Genomic DNA, 15917 nt, shown 5'->3' with positions numbered 1-15917 from the left:
ACCCACACAGTATTTTTAAAGAAATACACACATGAATTCCTTTCACACAAACTGGTTTCGTGATATACAGTCTAAGTTGGCACAACATATAATTTTTTCTTAAATCCTTTTAGGGCTGACCAACTTTTCTATGAGAAGAAAAATTATATTTTGCTCTGAAAATCAAAGTGCTCAGTATTTCAATCTCCCAGAACATACATTAAGCAAATTTCATCGGGCAGCAAAAGGGAAAAGGAGAGATTCAATACTGAGCAGCTTGTTCTTCAAACGCTATTTAGTCATTATCGTTACTACAGATGGCAGTGGCAATAACGCCTACATTTTGGTCACCTAACGCTCTCCCTGACAAAAAGATTCCTGCAATGTCTTCTCAGGCCGTAGCATCTCTACTGTTTGCCGCGTGCCTTTGATTTTTGGCAAAGGTATACACCTGAGCTCTGCAAATTTTATTTGCTTGTGCCACAGAATTTCACTCCTTTCTGCAGAATTATAAGCCACTGAACAATAGTCTCTTCCCTAGTAGTCAAGAAATGCAAATACCTTCCTTACCGCAGGCTTGTTTGTTACAGCTTGATCTGGGCAGACAGCCTGAAGTGATGGACACGCTAAATCTGGCGCCTCACTTTCACTGCCATCCCAGCAATACCCTCAGCACTGGAGGACCCTAGAGATCAAAACTCAGATGCTGCCAGAGAACTGCGAAGTTTGGGAAGGGGCACGGTGGCTGCAGCCACTGCCCGTCGCTGGGGCAGCACCCCTTTGGGGGGCAACACAGTGGGAAGGAGCGCTTTACTTTGGAACACGGAGGCAAGACTCCTCCTATGCCTTATGAACAAGATGAGGGCTCCAGGACCAAGATATACATACAAACACATGAACGGAGAGAGTATCATTTCCACATCCACGTTAACGGTGTGCGTTAGCAGCTGTTGTGCTTGCTATAGAATTGGTTAAGTCGGGTCCCAGAAAAAAAGTCTCGCTGTCTGCTGCAACAGATCCAACTCACATCCACACTGCTGTCTGTAAAACACACTGCACACACAATCTTTTACACCACATCGTATACTATCTTCCAGCAGCCAACTCAAAGTAACAGATTTGGCTGAGGTTGTCCATACTGCCACGCTTGGGCATTAGTGTTCAAATGTCGATGCTTGACCACAAGTGATTACATCTGCCTGTGCCTGTCCGTGCTCTACAACACGACCTGCTTGATATCATCTTTAATTGTACCACACGCTGCCTTTTCTATGGATTCCCCATCTCATACAGGGTGAAAAAGAGATGATGTCCTGGTCCATATAACGAGCAAAGCTTTTCTGCAACATTTACCTCTGAAGCTAGAAAGTATAAAAGTAGAAAAACACAAGAAGAAAAACGTCTGGGAAGAGTGCAAGTGAACACTGGGCAGATTTCCTTAGGCTTTAGAGAGGAGCTGAAAAAAAAGTCACAAATATAGATTCTGAGCATTGGCTAGTTTTCTCCCTTCTCTTCCATGTGAAACATGGAAAAATGGAGACCCAAGACCTAGAAGTGCTTGACTGCTCAACTGCAACAGCTTATACAAGCAGGAGCTGTGAAGGCTGAGCACAGCAGGAGGGTGAGGAACAGCAAACACAAGTGATCCTGGCTCCCTCCTTGGCTCCCCACACAGTGATGCCTCGGAGAAGTCAAAAGACTCGGATTCATCTTCCCACTCCATCGATTTGGGGTAATGATACTTCCTTATCTCCCCAAGCAATTGTAGAGCTACTTTTAGAAACTACAGTGGCTTAGGACAAGCGGGAAATTAATTCCTTCTTACGCCCCAGGTTGAGATGGTTTGCCATCCACAAAGCAAATATCAGATAATTAAGGCAGAAGTATAACGAGCAGCTGCCTAACACCTTAATCACCGCTCACCTCATCCCTCGAACCGGGGAGAGGTCGGGCGAGGAAAGCGCCGCCGGAGCCACCCTCACACCTAGCGCGGCCAGGACCGCCAGCCTCGGCCCTAACATCTCCTGCTGCCGGGGGACGCGATCCCACGCCGGACGCCGCAGCAGCCCCCGCCACACCTCACTCGGCCCTTTTCGCCCTCGGGAATTCAAAGTTACCTTCGCCCAGCAACGAGGAGGCACCCGAACGGGCGCCGTGCCCACAAAAGGGCTCCCGGCGAGGCGTTCACGCTCCGTACCAGCTCAACCAGTTTGCCGCCCGGGTTGGCCAACCACCGCAGGCAGGCCCAGGCACCGGCCGAAAACGAGCTTTACACATCGCTCCCTTCCCCGCTCTCCACTTGGGGGCAAAACCAAACTGCCGCCCTCCCCGGCAGCACCGCCGGCGGCCGGGGAAATCAAACCGGGCGAGCCCGACCCGCCGCACAAAAGCCACCTCACGGCAAACACCTCCCGCACCGACACCCGCTCGGCGGCGTCGTCCCCCCCCACTCCCCGCCACAGAAGCCGCCGGCTCATCCCGCCTCATCCCTCCCCACAGCGGCCCCGGGCCCGGCCCGAGATGGCGGCCGGACCCTCCCGCCGCCGCCGCCGCCGCCGCCGTCGCCCCCTCAGCACCTTGCCGGGCAAGGCGGGGAGAGCGACCCTCGCCTGGCCGCCCCCGGAGGCTCCGGCAGCGACGGGACGGGACGGCGCCGGGAGCAGCCGAGGGCGGGAGGGCGAGCCGCCGTCCTCCGGCACCTTGCGGGGCCGCAGAGCCATCCCCTACCTGTCGCCCGCGGGTAGCTGCGCGCAGCCCCCGGCTCCGCCATCTTCCTCAGCCGGTGCCCGCCACCGCCGGGGCTCCGCTCTGGCTCGGCTCGCCTCAGCTCGGCGGCGCCCAACGGCCGCCGCACAGGCGCACTGCCCGCCCCGCGGCACCTGACAGGGCGGGCGGGGAGGGGCGGCGGCGGCGGCGGGGCCGGCTCCTCGCCAGGTGCTGCCGCTCGCCCCGCGGCGCTGAGGGCGGGCAGGGATCCCGGCGGCAGTCCCCCGGCGGAGCCTCGGCCCACGCTGCAGCTGCTCCCGGCCGCCGGGGTTTTGGTGCTGCGTGACCGTGGGGGGGGGACGACGCGGGAGGGCACCCGGCCTCGGGGCAAGCTCCGTGCCCGTTCTGGAGGGGAAGACGCAGGCCGCTGTCAGTACAAGGGGGTGGAGGAGGAAAGGATTTTTCCCTTGGGTTTTTTCGGGGAGGCATGTGCGTTGGTATCCCCGATGCGTCTCCCAGTACATCGGTGCGTCTCGCTGAGCGCCAGTCATTCTGCTGGGGCGCAGTTTGAGTCCCCTCGGTACCGTCAGCCGGCGTCCTCGTCTTTGGGTTCACACACGGCGGAAAAAGTTGAGCTGGATTTAGGTTTTGTTGGTGCGGATGGTAACAGTTACTCCTCACGTTGCCTTATCAAAGACTTCACTGTCGTCGTTCATAACCCTGCCGAATTCAGAAAGCCTCGGTTGACGTTTTGATGCCAGCTGGTCCTCACGCTACACTTCTGTCAAGGGGCTCCACTTAAAACTATTCTACCTGTCTAAAGATGAAATTGTGTTGTTTTGCTTGTGTTACGGGAGAAAAGTCCCACCTGTCTTACTGTAGCTGTGCCTCCTGATTTCCAGGGGCTCCTTTGGCAACACAACCAAAAGAAGGAAGACTCTCCTGTAATCTTAATTAATCTTTAGCCTATTGGTGCCTGACGAACCCACGGGAAAGAACAGCTGGGCTCGGTGCGAGTTATTATAGATAGGCTTAGTGCTGTGGGAAAGGAAAGGGAGAGGATGAGTTTCCAGGACTGGGAATTAGGAAAGCAGGGAATGGATTTTAAAGAAAGGTTTTAAAGGAAACTTAAGGAAACTATATGGAAAACATTAAAGCTCCAAAGACAAAAACCTTCCCTACAGTATTGTATGGAGTATGTGATACGAGTCGGTTTTTAAATTACCTTTGCGGAGTGTTTTTGTTCCGCAAGACTCCTGCCTCATTCAATGCAAGGGATGTGTTTAATTAATGTATAGTTCTTCAACGTTCCTCTTCATTTTCATCATATAAAGTGGAATCTTTCATGTCATATTCACTGTACATTCTTCAAACCCTGCCTTGAAGGCAGGTTAATTAATTTCCATGATGGCTTTCCTGTGGTACTCTCAAAACTCCTTCAAGCATTAATAAATTTAACTTTATAACAGTCTTCTAAGTTGTACTATTATCATATTTTACACACTGGGAAGAACTAAGAGAAGGTAATGTATCTGGAGTTGTCTGTAGCTGTTTGTTAATTCTTTTATGTTGTAGAGGTTGGCAGGTTGTTTTAAAGCAGGGAACGGTGGATTTAATGCAGTGTGCGTCTACCAGCACCTACGAAACAAGACCATAGCCGTTCTTGCTAAGGTTTGACTTTGAATACTTTATGGATCTTTAGGCACCAGATGTAGGGGGTTGCTTAAAATTTACACAGCTTTGGTACGCACTTACACCCAGGAGCTAATTTCAGACATATCTGTATGACAGATAGAGGAACCCTGGGGAATTTTTTAAACTTTTAAGAAGGAAATTATGAACAGTTTCATTTTGCCCATACTTCACAGAACAAGATGGTTTTCTTGACCGTAGCTGCTAAAGGGGCTTTTCAAGCTGTGACGGGACTACAGCCAGTGTCTGCATGCTCAGAGCTGGAGATGTCACCGTGTCCCTCTCGAACTCTCCACCCCTCACCTTGCTCTCCTGCCCCTTCAAACCGCACTAAAGAAGCCGTCCCCCCACCAGGAGCAACGCGAGGCTCTGCGTCTGAGTGCCGGAGCAAGGAATACATCACCCGACAGCCCTACAGCCTTGGCGAGCTCCAGGACGGGACCGGGAAATTCCTCCTCACCCTGGGGACCAGGAGCACAAATTACCACGGTGCTGCCGGTGAGGGAAGGGAGACGGGCAGGGAGAAGCTGTGTGTGTGCACCGGGCTGCGGCCAGCCTCTTACCATCGGCTTTCTGGCATGAATTGTAAGGCAACACGGGAATTCTCCCAAGCGCAGCTCCATCTCCATAAGGCACGTCGCACCAAGCCCTCTGACTGGGAAGGTGCTTTACTGCAGACACTTTGGTTATTCTGCCTTCTTCACCTGATGCCCAGTTTGTCCTTCTGTGAATGGAACTCTGGTAATACTTGTTCCAGATTGGTGTATTTTAAGGCGTTTTTCTTTCTTTGATGGTGCGCTGTTAAAATCAACGCCACTTTGGGTTTCTTTTGTGGAAAACGTTTTTTCCTCTCTTACCACACATTTTCAGCAGGTGCTGTATTTAAACAGGTCTGTGCAAACACTCATACATGAGCTACAGTAGGTGTTGGTCAGCCAAAGTCTGGGAAAATCTCAGAGGCAGATCTGCAGAGAGGTGGAGTCTTAAAGTCATTTCAGGATGCAGGCAGAACGAAGCTGGAGGGACTGCTAATTTTGCCACCTTAACAGACATTAAAATAAGAATTGGCAAAAGTGTAAACTAATTTTGAAAAGCTTGTCTTCTCTTTTCAGTGTTTTTATATCTTGTGGTTGTATCTATGTGACCAAAGCCATCTATCCCTGGGAGCGCCTCCAAGAGAAAACAGAACGGTGAGCCCAGAGCAAAATGGGCTGACATCTACAATGTAAGAAATCTGCGATGGTCCACAGTTTCTGCTCTATTTTGCCATTTTCAATCAATAGCTGACAAGTCAAGAACCCAAAAAAGTGAGGCCAACAGAATGGGTGCCCGCAATGTTGCAGTTAGAGTGATTGGCCCAGCGTCACACAAACGCTGCGTGTCAAAGATGGGAAAACCAGTTCTCCCAGGCAGCATTTGTCTGCTTTAACTTCAAAATCATCCTTCCTCTTCTGAAACTCCTGGAATTTCAGTGCCTCATAACTTCTGAATAAAACTGAGTGCTCGCACCAAAGTATTTTTACAGACAATACAAATTCATCCAAAGAGAAGTACTCCTCTTCATCAGATAAGTTGGTGTCCTCCAGGAAAAACAGAACATGACTCAAAAGTTAAAAAAACACATACATCAGAAACTGAAGAAAGGTGGTGGGTATAACTAATTATAGTTATTCCTGATTGTTGAAATATTAACTCACCACCTTAAGCATTCCCCTAAAATAGATTATAAATCAAAATTGTACTTAGAGAGTTCTCAAGAAATTTGGGTTGCAAATGACAGAAATGCTCATGGGCTAATGGAGTGATAAGAAATCTTCCTCATGAGGGATCAGTCTTTCACAAAAAAATTATGGGCACTGAGCCAATAAACCGAGACACAGTCCAATAACTGCGAAAATCTTTTTTTTTTTCCCCAGTCACTTGAAACCTTTCTATAAAATGTATTGGTGGTGTCAATCTTGAAGCTAGGTATCAACAGCAAAATGCTGCTCTGTTGCAAAACCACAATTCTGAAATCAAAAGTCATGGTCGTATTTCTAAAGGACTTCTACCTTTTAGTCATGAATGTTTTTATAAAATACAGCTGAATTTGCCCCAGTGAAATGGCTTCAATTTCTGTTTGCCTCTTACTGTCTAAGAAGCCACAGGCAGAATATCCGCAGGAATTAAACTATCTTTTTTAGTTCCCTTGATTGAAGAGCAGGACCAATGGACAGCTCAGTCTGGCAAAGCTTGAACTACATCTGTCTGCTTTATTTTTGTCTACTTGCATAGCTAAGAAGTGTCATTCAGTGAATTATATCAGCGTAACGTTAAAATACTTTTTAGGATGAATCATAATGGATTGCTTTTGTATTTGTCATTTGGCATGCAAAAGTGTGTTAGTTCTCCTCCACGTGAAAATATATATTAAAAAACCTCTACATTGTTAAATCGCACATCTTCTACCCCAATATCTTATGCCATATATGATTTTTTTATACTCCCAGAATGCCTTGAACTAGGGGCATATTCTCACTCGCCTCACACATTGATGTTATCTTTTGAAGTTCAGCTGTAGCTATTTGAGTTGGAGCAGGTTGACGCTAGTGGGGTCAATCTTCACAAAAATAAGTGAAAGCAGAGAAAGAGAGGAGCTCTCTCATCACCTCGTCCTTCGTTATTTACTGACGGCACAGGCATTTTAAGTCATGTACAAACATAGCCCTGCCTACACACCCTGCTTTGCTGAGCACGGTAATGGGATAAACAGTAGTGGAATGCAGCACAAACCTACTTCACACCTGATTTAAATTGAATATTTTTCCATCAATGTTTCATTGAAAGGGTGAGATATATTATCTCTCCACTTCTCCCGTAAATAAGGCCTTCCTTATTTACCACCAAATACTTGCTCTTCTCCTCCAGATTCAAAACATTGTGAGCTATGAATCTTAAGAGCCATGTTATTAATCGCTTTGCAGATTTGTGGCCAGGTATCATTGGGGGATAGGAACAAGTTAGATTCTGATGAGTTTTGGATTGCTTTTGATTCTGGGATTAAACTAAAGGTTCTTTACTGCAGTATTAGGCAAAGAAAAGGCAAAAGCTCTGTTAGCTTTTCATGCTTTAACAGGATGTGACACAGTCTTAGCGTTTGCTGGGAGAGGCAGGAGAAGATAAGTCTTGCTTAGGAAGGAAAGAATGTCTGCCCTGCAGCCATAGAAACGTTTCTCCGTTTCTCTTCACCACCTGCTGAAGTGACTGATATTTGCCTGAAGGAGTTGCAATTATTTGTAGTATTTTTGTTTAACTGCACCAGCGTACTTTGCCAGGAAGAGGAACATTCCTTCCCCAGCAGTACATCTATTCATATAGAGAAAGATGATGTTATATTCATAGATGACAGAAGCATGGACAGGAACGTACCTACGTCAGATTGATAAGGAGCTGTTCTCAAGGTTATGGAATATCAAATCCCGAGATATTTCTACTCTGATTGAATGCCTAAAATAGCATTACACTAATTAGGTTTAGTTATCATTGAATAATAATTACACTGCATCACATGGCAGACAGTCAGTAGAGAACTAGGTTTTTACTGTTTTTGGTTAAACTAGCATCCTGTGCATAAGAAACCAAGTCACCTTGAAGGGAAGGGAAGTCATGACTACCACAGGGATACAAAACCTCTGGAACATGTACGGACCAGGTAGGTCCAAGAAGCCAGGCGGTCTTGCGACTACATCCATTTACGAGTAGTACTGCACGTGCGGAGAGGACTCTGCCTCACACTCGCAGCGAGACCATTTGCGTGCTCCGTGCTCACCCCTTCATACAGGACTGGTAAGTGCAGTGCCTCAGCCCTTCTGAGCACTGTCCATAAGATAACTCTGGGAAAGACATACAAATTGGAGAAGTCAGCGTGGTTTAGGTCTGCTTCCATAACTACCTATTAGGAATCAACAACAGACCCAGATGCAACTTAAGAATATACTTAATACCTGCCCGGCATAGGAAAATAGAAGTTGAGTTCTGATTGCTTTTATTTAAAGCAAGAGAAAGAACATTGTAAAAGATGAGGATTTTATGTACTTTCCTAATCAATTCTCATTCCTCCTCAACTTCCACAGACTGTGACATTTATTCATGCATGTGACTTGGCACACTCAAACACAGAGAATGCGATGCTGGTCACAGTCATTTAGTGGTTGCTTCAAAGCAAAATAAATCAGGCTATGCCTGTAGATGCTTACAGTCAAAAGGTCTCCTGGTTATTAAAATAAGATAACAAATTTTGAAGCAAGAAGTGTTTAAATGATGGTTGAGCTGAGCCTCTAATCAATGGGTATAAAATATTATACCAAACACTTTAACACAAAAGGGGAGAGTCTGTTGACAAAACTTGTTCATCAAGAATGAAATGGGTCCTCAAGCTGAGCTCCACTAACTTCAACACAGCTACAACAAATTACAGAATCTGCCTCTGAACAGAAAAATCAGTTATTTCAGTTTATGATGCATAAATATTCAACAAAAAAATCTTAAATATATATGCTAAAAAGATAAAATAACAACTACACAGAAGTCTCACAGAGCTGTACTTAGATAGTTGTCATACATTTCAAAACTTGAGTAAACATCAGATGTTAATGAAACATTAACCTACCTTAATTTCACAGGTTAAAGATCACTCCCGTGTACAATTAAGGATCGATTTTCTGCCTCCCTGACAATCCAGCAATTCATGGAACATGCTGCTTCCTCTAGATTTTAATTTTATATGAGTTATAACTAAGCAAATATAGTGAATGCAGTTTGTAAATGGTTTACAAACCTCTGTAGTCAACACAAGAGAGACCAAACTATAAAATAAAAAGATCTGGTAATTGCTAGTGGGTTAATAAAAATAGGCATGACAGATTCCGTGAAAATAATGTAAAGGATGGTACCAAATACATAATGGTGTTTTTACAGTCATTTAGTGTATCTTCTGAGTTCTAGCTCTCTGACAATTTAGTCTCCCCCCCCCCCCCCCCGCCCCTTGAAAATCAGGTCTAATTACATCTAGTATGTTTCCTTTTTTTTTTTTCTTATTTCTACTGCATATCACAATGTTCAAAGTTTGTTTTTAAATTAATTTGTGATAATTACAAGAGAAGTTACTTATTCTGCCTTCAAGCTCAATTTGAAGATACAACCTGATGCAACTAACCCAACTTAGTTGGAAAAAACTAAGATGGCTAAAACCAGCATTTCTATTCAATGAGAATTCTGACATTTCAGAATTTCTTTTCATTCCAAATCAGTTAAAAATAATGGAAATTACTTACTTGTAGTTAAAAAAACGTTTAAGGATTCTGCATATTTCTTCCTAGCCATATAATAGAAAGTTTTCATAGCACTCTTGCCTGTCTTGTTACTGCAGCGTATTGATCTGTTAGCACATCTAGGAACAGGTGGGTCTTCCAATCTGAGGACTTAAACGTTTCCATATTTAGAGAGTTACTAAGGGTACTTCTTTTCTTTTCTAAATGACATGACAGAGATCTACATCCCTGTCTAAATCCAAGCCCCAGGCTCTCTTGGATACTGCAGGCTCTCTGATACTTCAGTACAGTATTTTTTTCTCCCTTCTCTAAATGATTTTAACTCAAACATGATCCATCTTATACATACCGTACCTTTTCTTTCTCTGAAGCCATTAATGCATAATGCTATTTCACCATCTGTATTTTTGTCTTCTATCTTTCCTAAATGATGCATATACTTCCATCCTGATATTCTGGCCATAACTGCTAATCCTCCACAGGCTCTGTACTGCACATTCCAACTCAGTTCTTCTGGATCCTCTGTTTTGTTGTACCAATGGAAGAGCTTCGTACTGGCCACCACAAGAGGCTAATTTTTAGCCAGTACTTTCCCACTCTGTATTAGCCAGCAAATGCTCTTAGAGCAGAAAGTGCTCAGTATTGGCACTTTCATTCCTCTGACCCTCTGACATTTCCTTCTCACTACATTATCATCATGCAGATAAAATGAGCCTTTCCCAGCTTTGTTCCCTACTTTTAGATTCAAGCTCTTATCAATCAAATTACCCTTGATCCCAGTCCAGAACTCAAACTATTTGGTGTATGATCCTCTTCCAAGAATGTTTCCCAGTGGCAGACCAACCCTAAACCTTCCTATCTCTTGGTCTTTACTGATGTCTAGTTGCATCTTTCCTTTACATCTTTAAGGACCGGAAGAAGTCCATTCCAATTTTTTTGATGTTTGTATTAACCACATTTAACTGGGTTGTAATTTCAGACACCTTTTCCACGTTTTCCTACTACCAGACAATTACTTGTGCAGTTGGAGCAATTTTTCCGTGTTCATTCATGAGTCTTGACCTGCTAGAGCAAAAATGTGCGAGAGTCAGAAGGACCATCTCCTTCATGGTTTTAGATTAGCCAAACTAAATAAAATTACTCTAATGTCTCTGGTGTCTAACCACTACCACTTGATAGACACACACGCAAAAAAGCAGTGTTAGGTATTTGGTGTCAAAATCCAGAGGGCCAAAGCCCAGCTGGAGCTGAGACTGCTGAGAGGCACTGATGGGAACCGGGCAGGCTCTGCGGGGATGCTGATTTCAATGTAAGTTCAAGGAAAATGGGCTTCTGCTGACAGAGGCCCCTTGTGACAACAGGGGTCAATGAAAAAGCCGATAAGCTCGATGCCTTTTTTTCTGCCACCGTCTTCACAGCCAAAGCCAACTGCCGGGCCCCTGCCTGTACGGGCACAGTTGGGGAAGGAATGGGGCAGCCAGCAATGGAAGAGCAAGACATTAGGGAAACGGCACGTATTCAGATCCTCTGAGCTGGATGGGAGTCAGCCCAAGCTACTGGAAGACCTGGTGAGGCCGCTATCAATCTTCATCCCTAGAAAAGGCAAGAAGGAGGACTTTGGGAAACTATTTGCCAGTCAGCGTCGCCTCAGTCAATGGGAAGATCAGGGAGCACAGCAGCAGCAGCAGTCAGCCCGGGAAGGCAAACCACGTTTGACCTGCCCGATCGCCTGCTGCGATAAAGTGACGGGCTCTGTGGGCCAGGGCAGGGCGGTGGGTGTAATACACCTTAATTTGTACATGGCTTTTGCCACCACCTTCCCCAGCCTTCCCCTCTGGAAGGAGAAGCAGCATGGACTGGACAAACAGGCTGTTTAGATTAATTGAACACTGGCTCCAAGGGTTGCAGTCAATAACTCAATATTTGGCTGGTAATCAGCAAAGCACCCTGGGGTCAATACTGGCACCCGTATCAAATGCCTTCATTAACAACCCGACCGCAACGCAGAGCTCATTCTCAGCAGATCTGCAGACAACGCTAAATGAGGGGAAGCGGCTGCTGGTTCAACCCAGAAGGATCCTGAAAAACTTAAAGATTGGACAGAGACCTCGTGATCCGTGTAACCCGCTGCAGGGGTACAGGCTGGGAAGCGGCTGGCTAGGTCGTAGTCCTGGGGGTCACAGAGCACGCCAGGTTGAAGGTGAACCTGCGGCATGCTCTTCTGAAAGAAGGTACAGACTGGGTGACATTAGAAGTGTGGCCAGCACATCAAGGGAAACTTGCTGATAATCTCTGCTTGGTACCGGCAAAGCCATACGTGAAATAGCGTTTAGTTTTGGATACCTCTGGTCAAGAAGGGCATGGCGAAATTGGAGAGAGTTCAGTGGAGGGCTAGTAAGAAAGCTATTGAGGAGAGGCTGAAGGAGCTGGACTTACCTAGTCTGGGAAAAAAAGAAACTAAGAAGTGACATAACATCAGCCTACAACTGTTTGAAGGATTATTACAAAAGTGACAGAGCCAAAGTCTTCTTGCAACTGCCAGCTGGGCTAACAGAGCAACTGCCACAGTTTGCAACTTGGGAGGTTCAGACTGGGCATCAAAAAATAAAATCAACAAGAGGGCAGCTGGGCACTAGAACAGCCTGTCCAGAGAGGTGGAGGAATCTCTGTCTCTGGGGCTTTGCAAGACTGGGGAAAGCCAGGAGTTACTTAATCTAGTGCTGAGCTGGTCCAACTAAAAGGCAACCTTCAGAGGTGCCTTCCAACCAACATTTTATGATCTTGCAGCAGGTCTCAGGTCTTCACAACATCTTATTTAATAAAGCCCTATTATTAAAACAATCTATTTATTAACTTGTTTGGTTTCATGAGTGGTGGTAGAAGATTGTCACCTAGCCTGTTTGAAGAGAGAAGATTCAACAGATGAGTAACACCTTGGTGAGTTGCCTAACTGAGACCACACCTCTGATCAAACCACTTTATGGAGTTGGAACTATAGCGAGACTTCAGCTAAGGAAAGGCATTCAAGTCCCGCTTCTGCTCCACATTCCCCTTTCCCTTGCCCTGGCACCCATTCACCTTTCCAACTTAGTTCTCTACCATGTTAAAATCTGAATCTAGACTCAGTTGCTCCTTCTGCCGTGTCTGAAACAAAGAGGACCTAAATCGGTAATTAGCCTTTCTCTGGCCTTCTGTTATCAAAGCATTATCCAGTTTTGGTCTGTGGGAAATGCTTTGCTATAAATAGACGTATTTTGCTGTGAACTATATTGATTCCATAACATCTCAGCCCAGTAGTTTCCCCCACTGCATGACACAGAAAAAGAATCTCTTTCTCAATTGCATTAATTTTTTTTCCTCCCATTAGGAAATATTGAAGATCATAATTTTCCTCGAAGTGTGTGGACTGTCGTTGCCTTTATCAGTTAGGAATAAGCTGCATGTGAAAGACAAAATATAAATTTGCCATGTTTGTCCATCTAGCTTGACACAATGCAGCAAATCAAATTGTAATAGTCCATTTGACGCTTAAATCTCAATAGAAAGATAATTTCAAAATTATGATTGTCCTCAGCACAACAGAGTTGTAGAGCATCCTCTGAAGCAGAGGAAATTGAAGCATCTCGACCTATGAACAAATTCTGCTCCTCCCTGTGTGATGCTCTGTGCTGGCCACAGACTTCTGTTCTAGCAGTTCTGGGGGGGGAGAATGCTTTCAAAAGGGGCTGAATGGGATGGACCTGCATACTTTGGATCTAAAAAGTGGACTTTTGTGATACTTGCAAGAGGCAAGTTGCTATGCATATGAGTCCACGTGATTTCCATAATCTTAGGCAAATGACAATAAGGTCATTTATAGTCAATATGATTTTCAGGTGTCACCACCAATAGAACTTGCTTTACCATATTCAGGGGAACAGTAATCTGCTTGTCTCCCATTTAAAGGTGTGGAATTTTTGTTTGATTATTTTTTTTTCCTCTTACAGAAAAAAACCCAAAACCCTCAGACGGTAGTATATGTCCATATATTCTACACATCTGAATCCTTTCCTGTATTATGGATTTGACCTTGGGACCAGTATTCTAGGTTTCAGTGGAGAAATGGTAGGACGTGATGTATCTGACGGAGAGGAGCAGAGCAGCCATACTTGGAGAAACTAGAACCAGACGATACCGGATGGGCTGCACCTACAAGTGCTGAAAAATCAGATGGTTTGGTTTATAATGTATAAACCTTCAACAAAGAAATCTGAAATACATACGCTAGAAAGGTAAAATAATGTAACTTTACAGAAGTTTCACAGAGATGTATTTAAATAGTTGTTGTACATTTCAAAACTTGAGTAAACATACGATGCTAATCAAACGTTAACTTACCTTAATTTCAAAGGTTAAAGATCACTGTCATGTACAATTAAGGTTCAATTTTCTTCCTCCCTGCAAATCCTGCAATTCATGGAACATGCTGCTTCCTCTAGATTTGAATTATGTAAGTTATAACATCAGGGAGCTGGCTGATGTCATTGCGAGGCCACTCTTGCTAATCTGAAATGTGACGGTGATCAGGGGGTTCCTGGAGACTGGAAAAAAGCAAATGTCACTGCTTTCTTCAAGAAGGGCAAAAAGGAGGATCCAAGAATCTACAGGGCAGGCAGCCTCACCTCAGTCCCCGGGAAGGTGGTACTGCAAATGATTTCCAACCATATTAAGGATAAGGAGGTGCTGGGGAGTAGTCAGCATTGATTTACAAAGCAGACATCATGCCTCCCCTATGATGAAATTATAATAGTGGCTTGGTGGAGGAAGGGAGAGCAGTAGACATTATTTATGTTGGCTTGAGCAAGAACTACAGTGGGGGAACCTTAGTTGAAAAGACTCCTGTGCTATTACTAATTCAGCTCAGCCCAGGAGAGAACAAGGTTTCTGTGGCTTCTGATTTCTTACTATTGTGTAATAGTACAACATAACAATATCTGCTGAAGAAATCATGTGGATATAGTATTCAGCTATGTAAACTAGGTGCATTCATTGTTGTTACCGTGAAAAATATTTTAAAACTATGTAAAGAGGCAGGAGCCCCTAATCTGAATCTCTGATTGATGTGCAAAGTGTAACAGTCGTTCTGATCTCCACTGGATCTCATTTTCTCCTCACATACTATGTTCTTCAGTGTGTTCTGAGGATCAGTGTTAACTTCCCAAATATGGTGAAAGTTTAAATGTCTCAGAATTCTGTTTTGGGGAGCGCTCAGTGGTTTACACCTTGTCCTTCAGGCACGTGCGCATCATCTACACAGGAGGCTTGGAACAGGGACTAGAGAGCACTTAGCCTTTACTTCACAGCACAGAAAAGGAAGTTATTCAAAACCTGCTGTCCGAAGGCATATTCTCACTACGCTATGCATAGATGTGATTATTTGAGCTGGAAACATTTTTAGATCTAGCAGTACTTTGCTCTGTCAAACTGCACAACCAACATACAAAAGGGGAAGAATGCGCCCCGTCTTCTGGATGCATCTCATACCCAAGTTTTGTTGAGGGATTCAAAGGTAAATACAAAGGAAGAATGTACATTTTAAATATGTTCCAGTTTTTGGTAAATGAGTTAACTTTTTGCTGGGGTGGATGCCTCTAAGCTGTATATCCCCTATGCCTTCTCATGCAGCTGAATGAAGGATAGTCTTGCAAACCTCTAAAAACAGAGGCTGGAGGAACACACAGGCAACTGCACCATCAAATTTAAACGCTTTTGTGATGGCGCACTGAGCAAAAGTTTGAACAGAGCTCAAGACAGCATTTCTGCACATCTCGGTGACAGAAGCAGTTCTTGAGAACACCAAAGGGTTCAGAGAAGCCCCGCGCAGCCCGACCACCACGGGAAGCGGTTCTGCGCCGTGGCAAATCTCAGCAGGCTGCTTGCAAGCAAGGCAGACACCATCACACCTCTACGGAGAGGACAAAGATTTGAAGTCTTTTCGGGTGGGGTGGGCAGTGTCCAACAGGAGCCTGGAGAGAGACTCAACTTGGAGCTGAAGGTCTAGCACTTTCCTCGTATGTGATGAAAAGAATTGACCTCAGAAAGTTCTCTCAGTCCTGAGGAACATATTTTCCCCTTTGTAATCTACTGTTCTAAAATGACTCCAATACTCTGCCAGCATATATAGAGCTGTTGGTGATTTACAGGTGAGCTTTCTAACAGAAGAACAGACTCCTAGGGGAAACTGCTTTTTAA

General features: G+C 45.0%; 1 protein-coding gene across 1 annotated transcript in view; it reads right to left on the bottom strand.

The window, feature by feature from the left end:
- MAP7D2 (MAP7 domain containing 2) overlaps nt 1-2849 on the bottom strand; it is an 85888-nt gene extending 83039 nt beyond the window's left edge. Inside the window, exon 1 of the mRNA XM_049834848.1 lies at nt 2707-2849. Coding sequence (XP_049690805.1) covers nt 2707-2749 — 43 coding nt within the window. The 5' untranslated portion in view covers nt 2750-2849. The remainder of the gene's footprint in view (nt 1-2706) is intronic.
- Nucleotides 2850-15917: the final 13068 nt, after the last annotated feature.

This window comes from Accipiter gentilis, chromosome 32 (assembly GCF_929443795.1).
Source record: "Accipiter gentilis chromosome 32, bAccGen1.1, whole genome shotgun sequence".
NCBI lineage: Eukaryota > Metazoa > Chordata > Aves > Accipitriformes > Accipitridae > Astur > Astur gentilis.
This window is presented reverse-complemented; position numbering and strand designations above follow the sequence as displayed.